At 45.2% G+C, this 24,378-nt stretch overlaps 1 protein-coding gene across 2 annotated transcripts in view; it reads left to right on the forward strand.

The window, feature by feature from the left end:
* The first annotated feature begins 671 nt into the window (after positions 1-671).
* Positions 672-24,378, forward strand: part of SAMD14 (sterile alpha motif domain containing 14) — a 35,281-nt gene continuing 11,574 nt past the window's right edge. The window contains exons 1-4 of one of the 2 annotated variants that reach the window (XM_053361212.1): positions 672-1,360; positions 6,463-6,514; positions 18,299-18,456; positions 23,530-23,839. In XM_053361212.1, coding sequence (XP_053217187.1) covers positions 6,475-6,514; positions 18,299-18,456; positions 23,530-23,839 — 508 coding nt within the window. In that variant the 5' untranslated portion in view covers positions 672-1,360; positions 6,463-6,474. The remainder of the gene's footprint in view (positions 1,361-6,462; positions 6,515-18,298; positions 18,457-23,529; positions 23,840-24,378) is intronic. The other variant, XM_053361213.1, reaches the window with a different exon arrangement.

A 24,378-nucleotide genomic window follows, 5' to 3' on the forward strand; every position in this document is an offset into this window, starting at 1 on the left:
TCATGAGAAGAGAAGACTCCCTGGAAAAGACCCTGATGTTGGGAAAGATGGAGGGCACAAGGAGAAGGGGACGACAGAGGATGAGATGGTTGGCTAGTGTTCTTGAAGCTACCAGCATGAGTTTGACCAAACTGCGGGAGGCAGTGGAAGACAGGAGTGCCTGACGTGCTCTGGTCCATGGGGTCATGAAGAGTCAGACACGACTAAACGACTAAACAACAACAACATGGAGTTAGGTGACCCCTGAGCCAAGACACCTGAAGGCAGCCCTGTACAATGGTACCTCGGGTTAGGAACTTAATTTGTTCTGGAGGTCCGTTCTTAACCTGAAACTGTTCTTAACCTGAGGTACCACTTTAGATAATGGGGCCTCCCGCTGCCACTGCACTGCCGCCACATGATTTCTGTTCTCATCCTGAGGTATAGTTCTTAATCTGAGGTAATACTTCTGGGTTAGCGGAGTCTGTAACCTGAAGCGTCTGTAACCCGAGGTACCACTGTACAGGGAAGTTGTTTTTTTTTAAAAAAAAAAAAGTTTAATGTTTTATTATGTTTTTATATATGTTGGAAGGCGTCTAAAATGGCTTGGGCAACCCAGTCAGATTGGTGGGGGTATAAATAGTAAAATGATGATGATGATGATGATGATGATGATGATGGAACAGGACGCCCCTCTTTTCATCGCAGAAATGTTGGAGGGTATGTCCGCGTGAAGACTCTGCAACCTTTCCCTGCGCTTTCGTCTCCTTGCACCCGCACCCCTTTTCCCATCTCTTCCCCCTCCATCCCGCCCCTTTATTCCTTCCCCTTCCCTGCTGCCCTCAGGAGGCAGGCGAGCCTCGCGTCGTCAGATCGCATCCCGGGCTCCTGGGAATACACAGGAGCCGAGCCAAGCGAGAGCATCTGGGCGGGGATTTCAGGAAAAGCAGCGCAGTGAGCGCGTCTTGCTCCGGATGACTTCCAGCCAAGCTGCTGCTGCTGCTGCTGCTGCTTCCGGGTTCCAGTTACTCCCCGCCTCCTCCCCCTCCCCCTATCTCCCTGGGACCATCCCAATCCCAGTTTGGCGAATTCACAGGTCCCTTTGAAAACCGAGGAGCCTCCCAGAAAAAAACCCAGCACCGCAAAGTAGTTGCAACCTGTCTGTGTTTCTCCCTCCTTCTCCGGCTTCGCCTCCCGATGATGCTTTGATTTTTGGGGGGAGGCAAACATCGCAAGGACCAGAAGATAACGCATCGGGAGAACAACCGGCGGGAGACTAACAGAGAAGGGAATGGCAGGCAAAGGAAAATGGCCCTGGCAGCCGGGCGTGGGATTTGTAGGAGACCTTTAGGCGTTTATTGAGGATGCCTCCGCGCGCCAGGTAAGCCACGCTTGTCCTTCCTTGGTGGGTTTTATCCATTTCACTTTCCCCTGGCCCCACCCGGACTTTGAGAGAGCCCTTAACAGCGAAAGTGGGGGGGGGGCTAAGAATTGGAAGCAGTGCTGTTTACAGGGGGGAAAATCAAATCACGAATGAGGGATAATGCAGGCCCTTAAATTCAGCGGCGACACTTTCTCTTGACACTCATCTTTCCATCATTCCTCCTTCCTTCTTTTTCCTTGCCTTGGATCTGGGCTGCTGATGCTGCTGCTGCATTGTCGCTCGTTGGAGATTTCCCATGGCCATCAACATCACCATTACTATCTCACTTGCCCTTTTGGCCCTGCGAAATATCTCTTCCTCCTTTTTTCTTCCTTTCTGCTCTCACTGGCCGCAGGATTTCCCGCACGTCGGATCAGAATGGGAAACACGAAGGAAATTTGCCTAGTGGGAGATAAAAGAAACGTTCGTTCCCGGCCTCTAATTATTGTGGTGTAGCAGAGCCCAGGGACAGGGACATGTTTTCGTTTTCTTTTCTTTTTTTTGCATATTTGGGAGTCCCCATGCATAGCCCTGCAGGTTTGGACATTCAAACCAGTATTTTATCATAATTTCTGCAGTAAAGAGAATATTTGGAAATTCTCCTTTCATCGACCTCATTAGTATAATCCTAAAACTATGCCCATACCTGAGATGTGGACAGTATTTTGAATTGCCTTCCTACTTTCCCTTCGTGTTTTTCCCTTTCCTTTATTTCCCTTTCCTATTATTCTTTACGCTAGTCTATAGGCGGGCCTCTGACTGCTGACATGCTTGTGTGTCGTGGTGTGTGGGTGATTTGTTATGATTATTTACAATGCAATTCCAAGCATGTTTGCTCAAAAACAAGCCTTGTTCTGTTTACTCCCTAGTAAGTGTGCTGAGGGTTCCACTGCCATTTATTCAAGCCCCTTTCCTGGCCTTCAACACTAGCCATTCCACACTGTGTTTTTAAAATCCAATTTGTGGGTGGATTTCCTCTCCCTCTTTTCCTTCGTTCTGTTGCCTTTCTTCAACCCTGGAAGAGATTCTGAGCAGCTAATCGGTCCCCCCCACCCCACCCCCCCGCATGTCACTGTGAATTCAGAGGGTTAGGAAGACGTGGTGCATTGGCTACAATGTTTGGCTTAGGTGTAGGGAAAGCAGGTTTGGGTCCCTGCTGGGTGGCCTTTTCAATATCTCCCTCTTTCCCTCTCTTAGCTTAATCTACCATCCAGGGTTGTTGCGAGGCTGAACAGTTGCTGTGAGCTAAGCAGAAGGGTGGAACAGAGAAATGCAACACAAAAATAAGGCTCTTACTTTTGGATAGCACATCGCTTTTCCTTATTTGCAAGAAAAGGGTCGGGTTGTTTAATGCTGCTGTGCGCTGAGTTATAAGAGGGCTGGCAGCTCAGATCTAGGCCTTGGGTGTGATCCTGGCCCAGTTACCATTTTTCATGTGTCTTGAGTGCTATTGCATGAATCAAGGACCTTCGGCCTATGCATCAATTTCCCCTTCTGCTTCTCATCCTCCAATCTCCATCTCTGCAGACCTACTCTTTTCTGAATCCCTTCTTCCCCCTCCTCTTTGTTTTCATGCACACACCCTCCGCGTTCCCACAAGCTCTTCCAGCCCTCTCTGCTTTTTCCTCCCCATTTCCCCCTCCTGAATCTCCCTCTGTCAGGCGCCTGGGAAGGAAGAGAATAATAATCAGAAGCTCTGCACCTCTAAAGGGAAAACTGATCCTGCAAATGTGCTTTTGTGAGCACATCTGGAACCAGCTGTGCCCTGTACAAGATGCCTCTTGGGGGAGATGGGATAAAAGGCAATTTCTGGGGGATACTGCATGTGCAGCTCTTTGCATATTCCCCATAAAAGGTCTCCCTCCACATGTTCCAACTACATGCAATTTCAGCAATGTTTCTCTTTGGAAACAACAGGCTGCTTCATTTGTTTTCTGGACTGGGACGGGTTTGAAGTTCATATGCACCAAAGAATGGGCATTTTGATAAAAACCTGCAGTGGTTATTTACTTGTTTATATCCTTCATGGCTTAGGGACGCAGGTGGCTCTGTGGGTTAAACCACTGAGCCTAGGACTTGCCAATCAGAAGGTCGGCGGTTCGACTCCCCGCGACGGGGTGAGCTCCCATTGCTCGGTGCCAACCTAGCAGTTTGAAAGCACGTCAAAGTGCAAGTAGATAAATAGGTACCGCTCCGGTGGGAAGGTAAACGGCGTTTCCGTGCTCTGCTCTGGTTCGCCAGAAGCGGCTTAGTCATGCTGGCCACATGACCTGGAAGCTGTACGCCGGCTCCCTCGGCCAATAAAGCGAGATGAGCACCGCAACCCCAGAGTCGGCCACGACTGGACCTAATGGTCAGGGATCCTTTTACCTTTACCTATCCTTCATGGCTTAGAAAGAATATGTCAGATAAGCTAGCTTGGCCTTTATAATGTCAGGCAGATCTAAAATACACCCCCCTTTTTTGCAAAAGTGCAGCTGGGACATGGGAGGTGTTGCGCATGCTACAACTTTTTCCTATCCAGGCCATCAGAAAACAGACAACGATATATTGCTCTGTGGTTGGAGGCCATGGTAGAGCATCTTGGTTTGCATGCAGAAGGTCCCAGGTTTAATCCCCAGCTTCTCTACGAAGGGCTGGGGGTGTCCTCTGCCTGAAACCTAGGAAAGGCAATACAAGAACCTTCTGAGCTTGGTTCTATGTGTACTATGTGACTCAGTATAAAGCAGCTTCCTGTGTAGTTAAACAAACCTTTTCTCCTACCCCACCCAAAGTTACTGGTAGGTCAAAGTTGCTGGTAGACAGGCCTAAGCAATAGTTCACTGTGAGTTCAGAAATAATAATAATAATAATAATATTTTATTTATACCCCACCCATCTGGCTGGGTTTCCCCAGCCACTCTGGGCAACTCCCAACAGAATATTAAAAACACAATAAAACACCTAACATTAAGAACTTCCCTAAACAGGGCTGTCTTTGGATGCTTTCTAAAACTCAGATTGTTTATTTCCTTGACATTTGATGGGAGGGCATTCCACAGGGCGGGCGCCACTACCGAGAAGGCCCTCTGCCTGGTTCCCTGTAAGCTCACTTCTCGCAGTGAGGAAACCACCAGAAGGCCCTTGGAGCTGGACCTCAGTGTCTGGGCTGAATGATGGGGGCAGAGATGTTCCTTCAGGTATACAGTGGTACCTCAGGTTACATACGCTTCAGGTTACATGCGCTTCAGGTTACAGACTCCGCTAACCCAGAAATAGTACCTCGGGTTAAGAACTTTGCTTCAGGATGAGAACAGAAATTGTGCAGCGGCAGCAGGAGGCCCCATTAGCTAAAGTGGTGCTTCAGGTTAAGAACAGTTTCAGGTTAAAAACAGACCTCCAGAACGAATTAGGTACTTAACCCGAGGTACCACTGTACAGGGTTGAGGCCATTTAGGGCTTTAAAGGACAGCACCAATACTTTGAATTGTGCTCGGAAATGTACTGGGAGCCAATGTAGGTCTTTCAGGACCGGTGTTATATGGTCTCGGCGGCCGCCCCCAGTCACCAGTCTAGCTGCCGCATTCTGGATTAGTTGTCGTTTCCGGGTCACCTTCAAAGGTAGCCCCACGTAGAGAGCATTGCAGTAGTCCAAGCGGGAGATAACCAGAGCATGCACCACTCTGGCGAGACAGTCTGCGGGCAGGTAGGGTCTCAGCCTGCGTACCAGATGGAGCTGGTAGGCGGCTGCCCTGGACACAGAACTGTATTTTCACCATTTCTTTGGTCCCCGGCTTTTCCCCATCAGCCCGTCAGGAAATGTACGCAACTTTTGCGTCAAGGCAGAGGGTGGGATTAGATGAGGAGGTTTGAATTATTCTCTCCTCTGCCCAAGCCCAAGGCTGGTGGATACCAGAGATGTTGACTAGGCAGGCTGCCGGCTGTTTGCTACTGGTCAGGCCCTGTTGAGTGATGGGGTGTTGTGATGCAAGAATTGAACACACAGAGTATGTTCTCTAGGGACGGCAGCAGCAAAAGCAATCAAATCCATTAAGGTGGCTTATTCAGATCCATTTGGCCAATAAGTGCGAATCCCTGCTTCCCTTCCTTCCTGTCCCGCCCCAGCAGCTGAAAAGCAGCAGCACGCAGGGGCAGAAGGTATTGTATGTGTTTGGTTGGGGTTTTTTAGATGTGTGGTGCAGCAGTAAACTGCTAGCACGTTTGCAAAGCTAAGCAGGGCCTGGTCAGGTTTCAAATTGGATGGGAGACGGGCGTGTTGAGATCCTTACATTGTAGGGGGTTGGACTAGATGGCCGTTGGGGACCCTATGTGATGCCTCGAGCCAGAGAACAAAGTGAAAAAGCCATCCTTCAGTTGCTTAACTGCTAAAACATAAGACAGGCTGTCTCATAAGGCACTACAGTGGTACCTTGGTTCTCAAACTCCTTGGTACTCAAACAACTTGGAACCCAAACACTGCAAACCCGGAAGTAACTGTTCTGGTTTGCAAACTTTTTCGGAAGCTGAACATGACTGCCACACTTCTGTTTAGAGTGTTACGCTGAGGTCTGTCTGTTTTTGCTATTTATTTTGTGTTTTTGAGGCTTTTTTGTTTTGTTTTTGTGACCGTGTGGGACCCAGTTCAGCTACTGATTGATTGATTGATTGTGTATGTGGCTGCAGTACATTGTTTATTGCTTTCATTTTGTGGATCAATGGTCTCCTTAGAGAGCAAAATTCATGCAAAATTGCTATTTTAGGGGTTGTTTTTAGAAGTCTGGAACGGATGAATCCATTTTGCATTATTTTCTATGGGAAAGCGCGCCTTGTTTTTGGAATGCTTTGGTTTTGGAATGGACTTCTGGAACGGATTAAGTTTGAGAACCAAGGTACCACTGTATCGCAATTCAAGAAGACATTCCAGTTGGGAAGGGCATGGGAAAGGGGCTGGATAGGAGGTGTGACTTACAGGGACACCCATGTCCAGGCAGGGAGGTCTAGGGATTCCTCATGCCAGTTGTAAAGACTGACTACTGTTTCTCTTTCCCTCTCCCTCCCTCCATCTCTCTCTTCCTTCACAGATTTACTTCATTATGTCTTCCTCCAAACTCCAAGATGCGGATGAGGTTTTCGGTAAGCTCCTTATTCCTCCCCGGCCTCTCCCGATCCCTGCGCCACCCAGGGGCTGCGCCTAAAAAGAAGCATTTGTCAACCTCCTAGGACCCTCACCACAGGGCATGTTGGTGGGAGGGTGGAGGGTTTTTTGGGGGGGGTCTTTTTATATTGCAAACTGCCCTGTGACCTTCGGATGAAGGGCGGGATAGACGTTGAAACAATAACAACAAAAATAATGTGGCAAGGGAAACATTCTGCATGTGCTCAGAGACACTCTCCCATTCATAAGGCCCCCATAAAAAGGTAAAGGGACCCCTGTTAGGTCCAGTTTCGGACGACTCTGGGGTTGCGGCACTCATCTCGCTTTATTGGCCGAGGGAACCGGCATACAGCTTCCGGGTTATGTGGCTAGCATGACTAAGCCGCTTCTGGCGAACCAGAGCAGAGCACGGAAACACCGTTTACCTTCCTGCCGGAGCAGTACCTATTTATCTACTTGCACTTTGACGTGCTTTCAAACTGCTTGGTTGGCAGGAGCAGGAACTGAGCAATGGGAGCTCACCCTGTCGCGGGATTCAAACCGCCGACCTTCTAATCGGCAAGCCATAGGCTCTGTGGTTTAACCCACAGCGCCACCCGTGTCCCTTTCATAAGGCCCCCATAGAGATGGTAAATTGGAGATGCACAATTCTCGTGAATTGTTCTCGCATTGGCGGCACGTATTCTATTACGCTGTGGTTCAAAAGCCTGTGTGCAATGGCTCCTTGCAGGGACTGAGGCAGTTTCCCAAGCAAACGCACAGAGCACAACGTTCATCCAGGGCCCTAGATTTTAAATTGCAGGCCCTGCCCTGAGCGCAGTGTGAATTAACTCTAAACACAGCTACAAACCAAGCTATTGGGGGGTAAGGACGGAGCAAAACAACCCAAAACAAAATGCCAATGCTCAGCTACACTCATTGTTGGATGAAGAATTTGATGCTGCTGGCATGGTGCCCATTGCTGCCTGCTGGGCATTTTCCATTTCTGTGCTTTTGAGCTTACAAACCTGGCATCTGGGGGAGGAGGCAGAGAGGCAGGGCTTTTTTTTGGGATTGCCATCCTAGCTTCTCATCTGCGTCTTGAATCGGGGGGAGGAAATGTCACTTTCAGCACGTTCTAGAATGACCCAGCAGAATTTATTCCTTGTGCGATGCCCCCTTCTTCCTTTTCAAATACTCATATCCTGACCATTTGGCAGCTTAAGACACAGCTGGAACATAAATGGGGTTGCAAGCTCCTCCCATCACCTCTAACCATTGGCCATGCTGGCTGGAGCTGATGGGCCTGGGCCTGGGGGTCTGCAGTTCCCCAGCTCTTCTTTATGAACACAGGCAAGAGAAACGCCTTCTCATTACCTGCTATCTGATCCTTTTAAGTGAAGATGCTGTGAGATTGAAGTTGGGGGCCTTCCGCAGTCAAAGCATGCGCTCTATGGCTTTGCCACTCCGAACACGTGCTAGATATGAGCTGGGGGAAATAGTAGTGCCATATTATTTTAGTACATCTATACTATACTATACTTCAGGTTACAGACGCTTCAGGTTACAGACTCAGCTAACCCAGAAATAGTACCTCGGGTTAAGAACTTTGCTTCAGGATGAGAACAGAAATCGCATGGCGGCAGCAGGAGGCCCCATGAGCTAAAGTGGTACCTCAGGTTAAGAACAGTTTCAGGTTAAGAACTGACCTCCAGAACGAATTAAGTTCTTAACCTGAGGTACCACTGTATATATCTTAAGTTCCCCATCACCCTTAGAAGCTCAAGGCAGCATGCATGCTTCCCGCCACCCATTTTATTTTCACAACAACCCTGTGAGGTGGGTTATAGGCCGAGAGAAAATGGCTGGCTCAAGGTCACTCAGTGAGCTCCACAGTGAGGGGAGATTTGAACTTGTGTCTTCCCAGTGCTTGACCTTCCCAGCACTTTAACCACTATACCACATCCCCACTAGCTTTAGATAGAAAGAGGAGTGGAACCTAAAAATGATTCCCCCCCCCTTATTTTAAATGAAATATTAAATGAATGTAGATAAATGAAACTTTAACCAAGTGGGAGGGGGATAGTCGTCTGCATTTTTCTGGCACTTAAAAAAATGGTTAGTTGAGTTTTCCCTCTTAAAACTGTTCAATGGGCGACTGAAGAACTAAAACAAAATGAATAAAACTCTTTAAAGAGTCACAAAGCAGCGCAAACATTGTAGGGGGAAAAGGGTAGCCTTACTCATTCTGAATCACAGAGGTGCATTTGTAACCTCACCGTTCAAAAACTTTCTGGGGTGGCATGATTTAGAAGGAACGGAAAGAGGATGGAGGTTAGGCTCTCAGTACCTACAACCAAAACATGGCTATAATATGCCATTAGTTAAGAAATTGTAATTAAGAATCCAGGCATTAACTTATACCTGAGCATGCCTGTTTCCTCCTTCCTCACCAATCCAATTTCCTTTTGTGCCATGGTTTTTCAGATTGTAATCTCAAGGGCAGTCTTTCTCCCTCTTTTTAAAAAAATCACCCTGTAAGCTCTTCTGGAAGGAAACCTTTTTGGCTGCAGTGCAGGCTAAAAATTACTTAAATAAAATATGAATGTGTAGCCTCCCTCCATGATGTCAAACACCGATAAAAACTCATTGGGACTTACCTTTCTATGCTGTGTATTTCATTCTTGGATTTTAATTTTACTTGTGTGCCACCTTGGAAAGTTTTATATCCTGAAAGCTATGGTTGGATGGAAATGAGTGCTGGAGAGGGCTGACTCTCCCAGTCACTCCGATTGTACAGTGATGCTTTTCTTCCTGCCTGAACAAACGTGGCAATGCTCATGGTAAACAATTCAGAATATCTGGTTGCAATGAGCGCAAGCTGAATCCAGGCGGTGCAAAAAGCTACATCTGCTCCACATTCTTCTATTCCTCATCCTATTATTCATCCAGAGCCAGATTTCCCCCAGCTTTTTCAAATCTATGTCCAATTTAGATTTCTGCATATGCACGCATGCATATTTCATGTAAAGGGCTGCATCTCTGAGCATGTGCAGAAAACTCTCTTTGTAGAGTAACCTATAGGTAAAAAAAGGTAAAGGACCCCTGGACGGTTAAGTCCAGTGAAAGGCGACTATGTGGTTGTGGCGCTCATCTCGCTTTCAGGCCGAGGGAACTGGATTTGTCCACAGACAGCTTTCCGGGTCATGTGGCCAGCATGACTAAACCGCTTCTGGTGCAACGGAACACTGTGACGGAAACCAGAGCGCATGGAAATGCTGTTTATCTTCCCGCCACAGTGGTACCTATTTATCTACTTGCACTGGCGTGCTTTCGAACTGCTAGGTTGGCAGGAGCTGGGAACGAGCAACAGGAGTTCACCCTGTTGTGCTGATTTGAACCACCAACCTTCTTATTGGCAAGCCCAAGAAGCTCAGTGGTTTAGACCACAGCGCCACCCGCACCACTACAACCAGCCTCGACGCAGCTGGGATATGGGGAGCAGGTGCCCTATGGCTGAGAGCATCCATGCAACTCGAGCCCTTTCTAAAACTAAGCAGTGTTGTGTTTTGTCTTGTGTGTGTGAGCACATGTCCTCTGCCACCTCTCCAACTTTGCCTGCCGATGTTTCATGTCTCCCGATACTGTTGTTCCTCGTTTCCCACTCCCGGCATCCCTGTGTAGTCAATTAAGCGGTGGCTGACTTTTTGCTCCCGGGAGACACCTCGCCGCACACATGGCTACACGCACAGCGACACACACACTCACACAAACAAGCGAGCCCCTCGTGCTTCCTGCCTCGAGATGCCTAGCAGATCTGATTAATTCATGAGGCTGTTCTGTATGCAGGGAAGGCGCTGTTGGGAGATGGCGCAAACATGCGTTGCAAATGGCAAGGGAGATAGGACTACCGTACCGTTGATGTGTGGGCATAATTGGAGCATTTGAGGGACCAGGCAAGCATGTGTGGGTGTCTGTTTGTGTGAAAGAGAGAGGTACGTACGGATAAATGGTTTAGTCTCAGAGCTGAAATCTGCGCATGGCGGGGTCGAAGTCCGCGGTCAAACTGACTGCAAACGTGGGGATCTGTAATCTGACAGCTACGTTTGTTTGCTTTAAAAGCCACTTCAGAAGGACATGATTGCAAAAGTGGCACAGAGGGAAGGTGCTTAACCTTTCTTCAGCCGCCATTTCCCCCTACTAAATCACACACACACACCTATAGCGTTCCTTCCTGAAAGATGCTGAATGTATATTTGCAAGGGGAGGTGGGGAGAAAGAGAGCAAAAAAGTGTTTGTGTTCAGCAGCAACAAAAGTAAAAATATGTGTGAGAAATACAGAGGTGTACATATGTGTCTATGTACAGCTCTCATGTACTTCTGTGTCTGAAGGGGAAAAAAATGAATGAAAAAGAAATATGTCTCTCTCTGTGTGGCTTGGACTGCAACTCCATACACACCGAGCTGGGAATTTGCCCCATGGAACTCAACAGAACTTACTCCTGAGTAGACATAAGATGTCTGTATTAATATATTTTTTTTAAAGATATTTATTAGAGTTTTCAAAGTTAATACAATAAAAAAGAGTTAAAAAGAAAAAAAGAAAGAATAACAAAAAATAGAAAAATACCAAAAAAAGTTTAAAAACACATAAAGTTCACAATACTTATCTTTCAGTAACATATTTCCCTGACCTCCTCATACCTCCCCTTTTTGTATTCCAATTCAAATTGTTAGTTCAGCAAATCCTTATCCGTAATTTTTAACCTATTTCTGCACCTTTTTTTTTCCATATCACTTGAAACATTACAGCTGGAAACCACTTAATTTCTATCCGACATCATTCAACATTCATTAATTTTACAATATTTCTGTAAATAGTCCTTGAATTTCTTCCAATCTTCTTCCGCCGACTCTTCTCCCTGGTCACGGATTCTGCCAGTCATTTCTGCCAATCCCATGTAGTCGATCATCTTCATCTGCCACTCTTCCAGTGTGGGTAAATCTTGTGTCTTCCAATACTTTGCAATCAATATTCTTGCTGCTGTTGTTGCATACATAAAGAAATTTCTATCCTTCTTTGGCACCAATTGGCCGACTATGCCCAAGAGAAAGGCCTCTGGTTTCTTCAGGGAGGTATATTTAAGTACCTTTTTCATTTCATTATAGATCATCTCCCAGAAAGCCTTAATCTTTGGGCACGTCCACCAAAGGTGAAAGAATGTTTCTTTCAGTTTCTTTACATTTCCAGCATTTATTATCGGGCAAGTGATAGATTTTTGCAAGCTTGACTGGTGTCATGTACCACCTGTAAATCATTTTCATAATATTCTCTCTTAAGGCATTGCATGCCGTAAATTTCATACCTGTGGTCCACAACTGTTCCCAGTCAGCAAACATAATGTTATGTCCAAAGTCCTGTGCCCATTTAATCATAGCAGATTTAACCGTTTCATCCTGCGTGTTCCATTTTAACAGCAAGTTATACATTCTAGAAAGTATCTTAGTTTTGGGGTCTAACAGTTCTGTTTCCAGTTTTGATTTTTCCACCTGGAAGCCAATTTTTTTATCCAAATTATAAGCCTCTCTTATTTGATAATAATGAAGCCAGTCTCGCACTTTGTCTTAATTTCTCAAAACTCTGCAGTTTCAATGTGTCTCCTTCTTGCTCCAAAATTTCCCAATATTTCGGCCACTTGGCCTCCATATTGAGCTTTTTCTCAGCCTTTGCTTCCATTGGTGACAACCACCTTGGGGTTTTGTTCTCAAGTAAGTCTTTATACCTTGTCCAGACACTAAACAATGCTTTCCTGACAATATGGTTTTTAAATACTTTATGAGCTTTAACCTTGTCATACCACAAATATGCATGCCACCCAAAAACATTATTAAAACCTTCTAAATCCAAAATGTCTGTGTTCTCAAGAAGCAGCCACTCTTTCAACCAGCAGAATGCTGCTGATTCATAATAAAGTTTAAAATCTGGCAGGGCAAATCCGCCCCTTTCCTTTGCATCAGTTAATATCTTAAATTTTATTCTAGGCTTCTTGCCCTGCCAGACAAATCTAGAAATATCTTTCTGCCACTTCTTGAAACAGTCCATTTTGTCCACAATTTGCAATGTTTGAAACAAAAACAACATTCTAGGCAATACATTCATCTTTATGACTGCAATTCGACCCAACAAGGAAAGCTTCAAATTTGACCAAATTTCTAAATCTTTTTTCACTTCCGTCCAACATTTTTCATAGTTATCTTTAAACAAATTCCCATTTTTAGCTGTCATGTTAATCCCCAGGTATTTCACTTTCTTAACCACAGTTAAACCTGTTTCATTCTGAAACTTCTCTCTTTCAGTCAGTGTTAAATTTTTCTCTAAAACCTTAGTTTTTGACTTGTTCAATTTAAATCCTGCCACCTGACCAAACTCTTGAATTAGTTCTAGAACTCTTTTAGTACTAGATTCTGGCTCCTGTAGTGTCAGAACTAGGTCATCTGCAAATGCTCTCAGTTTATACTGTTTGGCTCCAACCTGTATACCTTTGACCAACCGGTCCCTTCTAATCATGTTCAGCAAGACCTCCAGGACCGATATAAAAAGCAATGGGGAAATTGGGCACCCCTGTCGTGTCCCTTTTTCTATCTTAAATTGTTCCATAACCACATTATTTACAATTAATTTAGCCTTTTGTTCAGAATATATTGCACCTATACCATTTTCAAAACCTTGGCCTACCTCCATACCCTGTAAATTCTTTTTCATAAAACTCCAAGAAATATTGTCAAAAGCTTTCTCCGCATCCACAAATATCAGAACTGCTTTAGTGTTTATATTCACTTCTAGCTTTTCCAAAATGTCAATTATATTCCTCAGGTTATCAGATAGATGTCTTCCCGGTAGAAAGCCCGCTTGGTCCTTATGAATCTCTTCAATCAATACTTTTTTCAGTCTCTTAGCCAAAATATCAGCAAAAATTTTGTAATCCACATTTAATAAGGATATGGGACGGTAGTTCTTAAGTTGAGTCTTTTCAGTCTCTGTTTTCGGTATAAGTGTAATATAAGCCTCTTTCCACGATTCTGGTGCCCTTTTCCCTTCCAAGATTTCATTGCAGACTTCCTTCAAAGGTTGTAATAACCACTCTTTCAAAGATCTATAATATCTGGAAGTCAGCCCATCCGGTCCTGGAGACTTGCCTAATTGCATATTTTGAATAGCACCTTCTATCTCCTGATCAGATATTTTGCAATTCAACATTAGTTTACTTTCTTGTGAAATTTTTTGTAATCCATTTATCTTCAAAAATCGGTCAATGTCCATTTCATTCTGTGGCCCTTGTGCATATAATTGTTTGAAATACTCCTGGAAGCAATTTCTAACCTCAGTTGGATTATGTATGTCTTTTCCTTCTACTTCTAAATTTGTAATGGTATTTAATTTTTGTCTTTTTTTCAATTGCCAAGCCAATAGTTTCCCACATTTATTCACTGATTCAAATGTCTTTTGTCTCATTTGTTTAATTTTCCATTCTATTTCCTGATTCATCAATTCCATATATTGTACTTGATATAGTTTTATTTCTCTCAAGATCTCCTGCGACTTTGGCTTTAGTCTCAGTTTTTTCTCCCCTTCTTTTATTTTCTCCAAAATTTTATCTTTTTTCTCATTTCGACTTCTCTTCTTTATTGTGTTCTGTTGTATCAAAAACCCTCTCATCACAGCTTTACTTGCATCCCAGATTACTCTTTTTTCAACGTTGGTAGTCATATTTTTTGACCAAACTGCGGGAGGTAGTGGAGGACAGAGGTGCCTGGCGTGCTCTGGTCCATGGGGTCACGAAGAGTCGGACACGACTAAACGACTAAACAACAACAACGTCATATTTATTTCAAAATAGTCTCTCAAAGTTTTTGGGGCCTTTTTGTATACTTCTTGGTCTCTAAATAGGGTGTCATTCATCCTCCATCTAAAGGAGCCGGTTGTTGTTTGCTTCATCTCCATCTTTACAGCGTTGTGGTCGGAGCAAGTTTTAGGGCAGATTTCGACTTTCTTTATCTTTGGTGCCATTCCTCTAGTAATCCAAATTTGGTCAATTCTAGTCCATGTCATCTTAGCTTCAGAGAAGAAGGTTCCCTCTCTCCCCAGGGGGTTCTTAGTTCTCCAAATGTCAATCAAGTCCATATTATCAGTCAATTCAAAAAAAGTTTTTGGTAGTCTACCATCTTTGGTGACTGCCTGTTTTTGTGCCTTGTCCATATTTGTAGATACTACTCCATTCATATCCCCCATCAGAATTATATTATGTCTGTTTTAAGAGCGGGTAAATGCTTCGTTGGGAACGCAGTGTGTTTGTGTCACATCTGGTATTTGACTGCTTGATACTCATATTTGACAGTCGATTTCCACTAGATTCAGGGTGACCACATGTGCATCACCAGAAAAAGAGGAAATAATAATAAAAATAAATAAATAAATAAATAATAATAAAAATAAATTTATTATTTATGTCCCGCCCATCTAGCTGGATTTCCCCAGCAACTCTGGGCAGCTCCCAAGAGAATTAATGATGATAATAATAATAATAATAATAATAAAGCGATAAAACATCAGATAGTAAAAGCTTCCCTAAACAGGGCTGCCTTCAGATGTCTTCTAAAAGTCAGGTAGTTGTTTATTTCCTTAACATCTGATGGGAGGGCGTTCCACAGGGCGGGTGCCACTACCGAGAAGGCCCTCTGCCTGGTTCCCTATAACTTGGCTTCTCGCAGGGAGGGAACCGCCAGAAAGCCCTCAGTGCTGGGCCTCCATGTCTGGGCTGAATGATGGCGTGGAGATGCTCCTTCAGATATATTGGGCTGAGGCCATTTAGGGCTTTAAAGGTCAGCACCAACGCTTTGAATTGTGCTCGGAAATGCACTGGGAGCCAATGTAGGTCTATCAGGACTGGTGTTATATGGTCTCATCGGCTGCTACCAGTAACCAGTCTAGCTGCCACATTCTGGATTAGTTGCAGTTTCCTCCACCGCTACCTTTCACATGAAAGAAAGGTGGCATAGATTTGCATAAAATTTGCATATGGTGATTTATAGGAATAGAAGAAAATTTAGAAAGAATTATTATCATTGAAACTGAAATACAGTGCATTTCACTAAGGCAGGAGAAGCTGCTCAGTCTCCTGTCCAGCTGTGTCAATAATAATAATAATAATAATAATAATAATAATAATAATATATTTATATGCCACCTACCTGACTGGGTTGCCTTAGCCACTCTGGGTGGCTTCCAACAAAGTAAAACCCAGTACGACATCAAAACTGTTGATGGTCAACTTTAAGGCCCCTTGTCTTTCAACTAGCTTGGCCCAAGCGGTTCTTCAAACAGAGTCATGAGAAAACCCTTCAACCAGAGGTTTGCCCTCTCTAAAAGAGGACACATGGCCACACTGTGTGAATGCCAACATTAAACAAGATCACACCTACAGCAATAAACTTCTGATGAGCATCTGCGGCACCTCACAAACGATTTCCCACAGCTCTCTATACCAAGGATGCCCAATTGGTAGATCGGGGTTGACTGGTCGATCCCCGGGATATTTTGGTCGATTGCGGTCTCTTTTTCATTTGCGGTGGAAATGAACCCCGCAAAATAGGTGGTATTTACTCCCTATAAACACTCAACAACTTTGACCTGCCCCTCCCCCCAAAAGGGGTAGATCACTGCCAGTTTTCTTATTCTGTGAGTAGATCACAGTCTCTTAGGCATGGTAGGCACACTAAGGCCCGGGGGCTGGATCCAGCCCAATTGCCTTCTCAATCCGGCCCGCAGACGGTCCGGGAATCAGCGTGTTTTTACATGAGTAGAATGTGTCCTTTTATTTAAAATGCATCTCTGGGTTATTTGTGGGGTATAGGAATTCGTTCATTTCCCCCCCCTCCAAAATATATTCCAGCCCCCCACATGGTCTGAGGGACGGTGGACTGGCCCATGGCTGAAAAAGTTTGCTGACCCCTGCTCTTGAGAGTTGGACGTCCTTGCTCTATACCATCCTGAAAACCTTGATTTTATTACTTAGTTGGGACATTTCTAATCCTCTGCATGTTTGGGAAGGCTCGCAATAAAAAATCAGAAGCCGTGGAGTCTAAAACACTGACTGTAAAAAAATGATAAGAATTTAAAAAAACAAAAAAACCCCACAACACATTCTGTCAGACTAGTGCTTCAGACCCAAGACATTTTGCTGCTTGAGGCAGAACAGAAATGGTGCCCCTACCTAAGGTACCTAGGGATGGCTTAGTTCTTTTGCCACCTGAGGCGGAAAAATCCTATAGGAAGGGGACTAATAACAGCAGCAATAACAGCAGCAACTTGCTGCCCTTTCCATTCAGTTGCTGCCATTTCTAAAACACACGCAGGGTGCCATTTTGAAAAGGAGTCCTGACAGCCAAGCTATGTTGCTTCAGCTGTGTTTCTTGTTCACGCTGCCTTCCTCGTTTGTGTGTAAAGTGAGGGGTGGATGGAACATAGTTTTTAAATCAAAATGGGAAGAGCTGAGATTTCCTCACTTCAATGGGGTCCCCCAGCCCTGCGGTAGGGGCAAGTTAAACAAGTCTCCACATGTATACCCTCCAACATTTCTCCGATAAAATAATAATAATAATAATAATAATAATAATAATAATAATAATAATAATAAATTAATTCTATTTATACCCCGCCCTCCCCAGCCAGAGCCACTAACACCAGTAAAATTACAATAAAAACATAATAGGAAGGGGGGGAACCCAATTTAAAAGACAGGTTAAAATGCAATTTAAAATGCAGCCTCATTTTAAAAGTAGCCCATAGATCAAAACCGTAAGGGGAGGGAAACATAAGGGTCAGACTGACTCCAAACCAAAGGCCAGGCAGAACATCTCTGTCTTGCAGGCCCTGGGGAAAGATGTCAAGTCCCTCAGGGCCCTAGTCTCTGGTGACAGAGCGTTCCACCAAGTCGGGGCCAGTACTGAAAAGGCCCTGGCCCTAGTGGAGACCAATCTAACCAACAGGGACATCGTATTCAATAATAATAATAATAATAATAATAATAATAATAATAATAATAATAATACCAGCACCAGCCACTCTGGGCGGCTTCCAACATAAATAAAAACAACAAAACATTAACATTTAAAAAAACTTCCCTATACAGGGCTGCCTTCAGGTGTCTTCTAAAGGTTGTCTAGTTACGTATCTCCTTGGCTCGGAGGTCGCATAATTCATACCCTCTGAAATTTCTCCGATGAACATAGGGACGTCCTAAGGAAAAGCGGGACATTCCGGGATCAAATCAGAAACTGGGATGGCTTCTGTAAATCCGGAACTGTCCCTGGAAAATAGGGACATTTTGAAGGTCTCCCAGGCCAAGAGGTGTAATAAGACGCCCGCCCTATAGGTAGCCTGTTCTGTTCTGGGTGGTCATGTCTTTGAAAGGATACTTCTGAATGATGACTGTGCTCTTCTCTTCTCTGAATGCTCTCTCTGTGTGTCTCCTTCCCTTCTTGCCCCCCATTCCACCACCCCTTTTCTGTGTCCCCCCTCCTTGGTGGGGCTTGAATTTCACTCGTTTGCCCTCCCTGCTTCCCTCCTTCCTTCCTTTACGTTGCATCTTGCCCTCTCCGCACTCCATCCTTCCTCCTGCGGCCGCCTCCCCGGCCGCTTCTACGCTGACCTCTTCCTCTCACGCTCGCTTTTCCTCGCCTGCCACCGCTCTGCCCCCCTTCCCGTTTCTCTCTTTCACCCCCAGATTTTAATGATGTGATTCCAGAGACCCAGAGGCTGGACAGCAGCTTGCAGAAGGCCCGAGCCCAGCTCTCCGCCAAAGGCAGGCGGCAGCGCCCTTCCAGGTCCCGGTTGAGAGACAGCGTCAGCTCCACAGAAGGGGATGATATCCTGGAAAAAAAGGTCAGTGTTAAGTTGTGGGTGAACATATCAGACGACACAGCGATTCTTCAAACAGCTCTTGTTTATTCACAGGCCAGAACAGAACTGAACTGAAGGGTTCAGTCAGCCTGCTTATATAGAGCTCCACTACAACGCAACAGTAATCACTTTCTGTAACTAGCCAATCACTGAATGTCACTTTCAATTCCTTATTTGCATATGTAGACCTGAGTGAAAACTATCTACAGTATCCCCCTGCTGGCCCAGGGTGAGAACTTCAGTACATAACAGTCAGTGCCCGGCCAATGCCCCACCAAATATCTCCCTATGCATTACTCTTGCTTTCAGACCCTCCAACATCCCACAGATGAAAACAGGGATATTTCTCACTCCCTCCACCAATGGACCAAGGTGGATAAAAATCAATGAATTTAAAAGATACAAATAATCTCATATTTTTAAAATTTAAATCAGATTTTTTTTAATTTAAATCGCATTTTTAAAATTTAAATTGGATTTTTAAAGAATAAAATGCTTTTGGAGGAAAAATCTTTCTAAAGATAGTTTTCTATTGAAGTTACCTTATAGTCCAAAGGCTATTCATCAGGAAATAAGGATTTGTTTTAAGTTTTTCCATGTGTGCTAAAATTCAGACTAAGCTTTTAAAAAAATAAAAAAAAATTGTTTAACCACATCAGTTAACAAACAAGGATACATATGCTATGATGTTATTGTTTCAGTTAAATAAATTGTTTAAATTGTTATTGAGGAGATGATAGTTTTTCTCCTTCAATAAAGTACAGCAGAAAAGTTGTCCAAATATAAATAGTTAACGCATTAAACCTCACAATAATTTCGTAATTATCTGCCTGTGTATTTCTAATGGTATAACCAAATCAGTAAGTTTTGATATAACTGTAAAAACAACTCTGAAAATTTATCATTCCAAAAATGAAACCTTCGTCCGGTTGTAAATATTAAGATTATACCAGCAAGAATGGGTCTTTCTGTAAAAAAACAACAACGATTTAAATCAAGTCTTACTGACTTGTGATTTAAATCGTGATTTAAATCGATTTGATTTAAATCGAATCCACCCTGCAACGGACCCTCCTCAACCCTCACCCCCCCCCTCGCTGTGGGGCTGGGCCTCAGTGGCAGCGGTCTCTTCCAGGTCCGGATTTAGGTTTGATGAGTCCCTAAGCTACTGAAGGTAATGGGGCCCTTTGTATGTCCAGCTGTTCTTTGTCAACAACAAATTGCCGCTGTTTTTTGTGTTGAATATATGCTATATGGTAATTTATGGACCTAATAGGTATCTAAAGCCATTTGCACATGTTGCCAGGCAACCAGTCCATGCAGAATGTAGGCACCCTAAAAACAGAAAGGAGCAAACCAGTGATATTTTAGGGAGCAGGCTAGCAGGTGGGGCCCACGACTTACGTCATAGGAGCCTACACAACACAAAACACTGTTGCTGTATGTAGGATTTATTTGCTTTGCTTTTTATTTTATATTTTGGAAATGTACATCTGTCAGAGGCTTAGTGTTGTCCAGCTGGCCATAGATAAGACTCCGGGCTCCCAGCCAGTTCCAAACAATTGATTTATTTGACAAAGTTCAAATGTACATCTCCAGCATTTGCTTTAGCCTCCTTCCCCTTGTGCGCAGTTGCTCCCTCTAAACTTACTTCCTCCTTTTCCGCACCCAGCATGCAAGTCTGCGAAAACTCCTCCCCTTACTTCCTCTGTGTACAGCATGACTTGTCCCTGTTACGAAAAAGGAGCAATGCAGCAGCGAGCTCCAGGTGGCTGGAAAGCCAAACAGGATGTTGATGTTTGGGACTGTTCCGTGGGAACAAAGGAACAGTCTATTCACACCACTGAGCACCGGATGTTAGCTCAGAGTGTCTTCTGACCTGTACTGGAAGTACATGGGAGGAGTTTATTCTCTCTCTGCTGTTGGTGTTAAGAGAGTGCAGACACGTTTCTCTGTACTGCTGGAAAGACAGGAATAAAGGCATGTAAATACATTTCTGTCTGTCTCTCTCCCCTCCCTGGGGATGGCAGGGGAGGAGTGGTGTGTTCTTCTCACGTTAGAGGAGGATCGCTGATTGAGATCTCGCCTGATCTTGCCGGGAGTCGCAGACGGGGAGGTCAACAAGGAACTCAAGCCGGGTGCCTGGAGAGTGGCAAATTCCTCTGACTGAGGCTTGATTCCTACAGTCCCAGCCTCATCCTCCTCCCCCTCTACGTCAGACTGACTGTCAGACGACAAGCTGCTGATAATCTCTTTAGGCTCTCTATAACTGCTGGTTTCTGTCCTTTCATCTTTTCCCGTTTGCCTCTCCCTGGCAACATCCAGGTTTTTTTTCCTTTAAATTTTTTTGGGGCCCCCAAGAGAGCGGGGCCCTCAGCTATAGCTTGTTTAGCTTATACGTAAATCCGGCACTGGTCTCTCCCATACACTCCAACATTTCTCTGTCGAAAATAGGGACTTCCTAAGGAAAAGTGAGACATTCCGGAATCAAATCAGAAACTAGGACGGCTTCTGTAAATCTGTGACTGTCCCTTGAAAATAGGGACACTTTGAGGGTTTGCCTTGAGCTCACAGGTAAACCCACCATCCCCTGGATCCTAAGCATCATCTCTTCGGTTTGGGCTTTCAGAGATGCCTGTTCATCTCCTGGTGGCTGAAACATCAAGGGATCAAATCATGTTGCCTAGAAGACTGCCCACCCCTGGGTGGACCTGGAAGGTCACTTAAAGGCCCACTGGGGGGTTGCGGCCAGATCTAAGGTGGGGCACAGCAGGAGCACTGCCAGCATGCAAATCTAGGGTAAAGCATAGGAGCTAACTCCTAGGAGCTGTGTCCCTTTGCTCCCTCCGATAAAATATTTGAGGGGGGGGGCAAAGTTGATGGGCATTGCCATTCAAATGGTGCATGTATGCTGCCTCTTGTGATTGACTATGCGGGGCCAAGGCTTAGCTGCCTCCCCTATTTTATTTTATTTTATTTTATTCAGGTTGGCACAATGGGGTTAAGAAAAGGGGTCCCCAGAGGCATGTTTGGGGTAAAAGTGGGTTCTGGGTCTGAACAGGTTGGTGATCACCTGGGCAAAAGGCACTCGTGGTTCCGCACCTTACAGAATATCATAGGGCAGTGACCCAAAAGTTGGCATTTCACACTATTTCCCTTGGATTATGGGATGCCCTTTTCACTGCTATGTGAAGCAGCAGCCACCAGTTGTTTCAGATCACTCGTGGAAAATATACCTTTTTGCCCAGGTGAAAGTTTGAGCGTTCATTAAGTACCCAGGTTCCTGTTTTATATGCCTTGACACAACCATTTTACTAGTTTCATGTTGTGTTTTTGCTTCCATGACATTGTTTTGCTTCTGTGTCGTGCATCGCTTAGTTTTAAACATTAAGCAGTATATAAACGCTTTTAAACAAAGGCAAAATAAGTAATTTAGCAATTAAATACGCCCCGTAAAAGGAGGAAATATAGACTATCGTGTTCCTTGCCAAAAAGACTAAGAACATAAAAGGATCCTGCGGATCAGGACAAATGGCCCATCTTATTCCAGAATCCTGTTCTCACCTGGTTTACTGGGTGCTGGGTTGGCCTCTCTCCAACCAAGATCGCAAACGGCACCTGCTTTTCCAGAATATTGGACACTATCTTGGGGGTCATTTTGGACACACAGCTGTCCATGGAGGTGCAGGTCAGTTCTGTGTCCAGGGCAGTCGTCTATCAGCTCCATCTGCTATGCAGGCTGAGATCCTACCTGCCCACACTGCATTGCCAGAGGGGTGCATGCTCTGGTTATCTCCTGCTTGGACTACTGCAATGCGCTGTGCGTGGGGCTACCTTTGAAGGTGTCCCGGAAACTACAATTAATCCAGAATGCAGCAGCTAGACTGGTGACTGGGTGCGGCTGCCGAGACCCAATAACACCGGTCCTGAAAGACCTACATTGGCTCCCAATACGTTTCTGAGCACAATTTAAAGTGTTGGTGCTGACCTTTAAAGCCCTAACAGCCTCGGCCCAGTATACCTGAAGGAGCATCTCCATCCCCATTGTTCGGCCCAAACACTGAGGTCCAGTACTGAGGGTCTTCTGGCGGTTCCCTCACTGCGAGAAGTGAGGTTACAGGAAACCAGGCAGAGGGCCTTCTTGGTAGTGGTGCCCGCCCTGTGGAACACCCTCCCATCAGATGTCAAGGAAATAAACAACTCTCTGACTTTCAGAAAACATCTGAAGACAGCCCTGTTTAGGGAAGTTTTTAATGTTTGATGTTGTATCGTGTTTTTAATATTCTATTGGGAGCAGTCCAGAGTGGCTGGGGAAACCCAACCAGATGGGCAGGGTATGAATGAATGAATGAATATTACCTCATGTTACGTTTGTTTCATGTTACGTTCCTTCAGGTTACGTTCCGCGGTGACCTGGAAGTATCGGAAAGGGTTATTTCTGGGTTTTGCCACTCGTGCATGCGCAGAAGCGCTAAATCGCGCGTGCGCATGCGCACAAGTGCCAAATCGCGCCGCGCAGCTGCGCAGATATGGCGCTTCAGGTTGTGCTCTATTTATGTTGCGAATGTGCCTCCGGAACGGATCCCGTTCTCAGCCAGAGGTACCACTGTATTATTATCATTATCATTATCATTATCATTATCATTACCATTACCATTATCATTATCATCATCATTATTATTACAGTGTTACCTCAGGTTAAGTACTTAATTCATTCTGGAGGTCTGTTCTTAACTTGAAACTGTTCTTAACCTGAAGCACCACTTTAGCTAATGGGGCCTACCGCTGCTACCGTGCCGCCGGAGCACGATTTCTGTTCTCATCCTGAAGCAAAGTTCTTAACCTGAGGTAAAATTTCTGGGTTAGCGGAGTCTGTAACCTGAAGTGTATGCAACCTGAAGCGTATGTAACCCGAGGTACCACTGTATTACTATCGTTACCATGGATGGTTGGGTGGCCAGTTGTTGTCCTCTGAGGCCCCCCTCCTGATCCACTGGGCATGCAAGTCAGAATGCCCGGGCAGCTGGACTCTTTTCTGTCTGCTTCTCCTTGCAGGCGGGTGATAGCTGTGGAAGTCCTCTCCACCGCCTGAGGTCTCCTCTCCACGGTTCCCTCCAGGCCTCATCTCCTCTCTCCGGTTCCTCGCCCTTCACTCGCGCCGGCGAGTTCTCCTTTGATGCCCCGACAGTCCGGAGGTCGGTGGAGCAGGAAGAGCAGCCGTCGTCGCCCCTCATCCGTTACCGACCTCTGACCAACACCTCCTCCCAGGAGGCCTTAGGGGGCACTCCCACCAGCTCCTCGCCCAAGTCCTGCCACAGTTCAGACAGCTCACCCATCTATGCACGCAGGGAGAGGCACAGTGAAGGTAAGCTGGGGCTCTGGGCAGCTGGGGGCTGGGGGAAACCATAGACCTTGCCACAACACATGTCAACATCGAGGAAAGAAGTGCCTAAAGGGCACATAACCTGTCTGCAGATGCACAAACCTACATGTAGCTCTCCCTTGATTGCTTTGATGCGGAAAAGGTTATATCACCATCCTCTCAGAAATATCCTGTAAGTTCTTAAAGAAAGCAAACACACTATAACCTCAAAAAAGGTTATTTCTGTATGCTACTACAGTGGTACCTTGGCTTACATACGCTTCAGGATACAGACACTTCAGGTTACAGACTCCGCTAACCCAGAAATAGTACCTCGGGTTAAGAACTTTGCTTCAGGATGAGAACAGAAATCATGCTCCGGGGGCGCGGCAGCAGCGGGAGGCCCCATTAGCTAAAGTGGTGCTTCAGGTTAAGAACAGTTTCAGGTTCAGAACGGACCTCCAGAACGAATTAAGTACATAACCCAAGGTACCACTGTACTGCGGCCTGTGTTTTGTTAGCCCCAAAACTGAAAATGAGTG

This window comes from Podarcis raffonei, chromosome 13, assembly GCF_027172205.1.
Source record: "Podarcis raffonei isolate rPodRaf1 chromosome 13, rPodRaf1.pri, whole genome shotgun sequence".
Taxonomy (NCBI): Eukaryota; Metazoa; Chordata; class Lepidosauria; order Squamata; family Lacertidae; genus Podarcis; species Podarcis raffonei.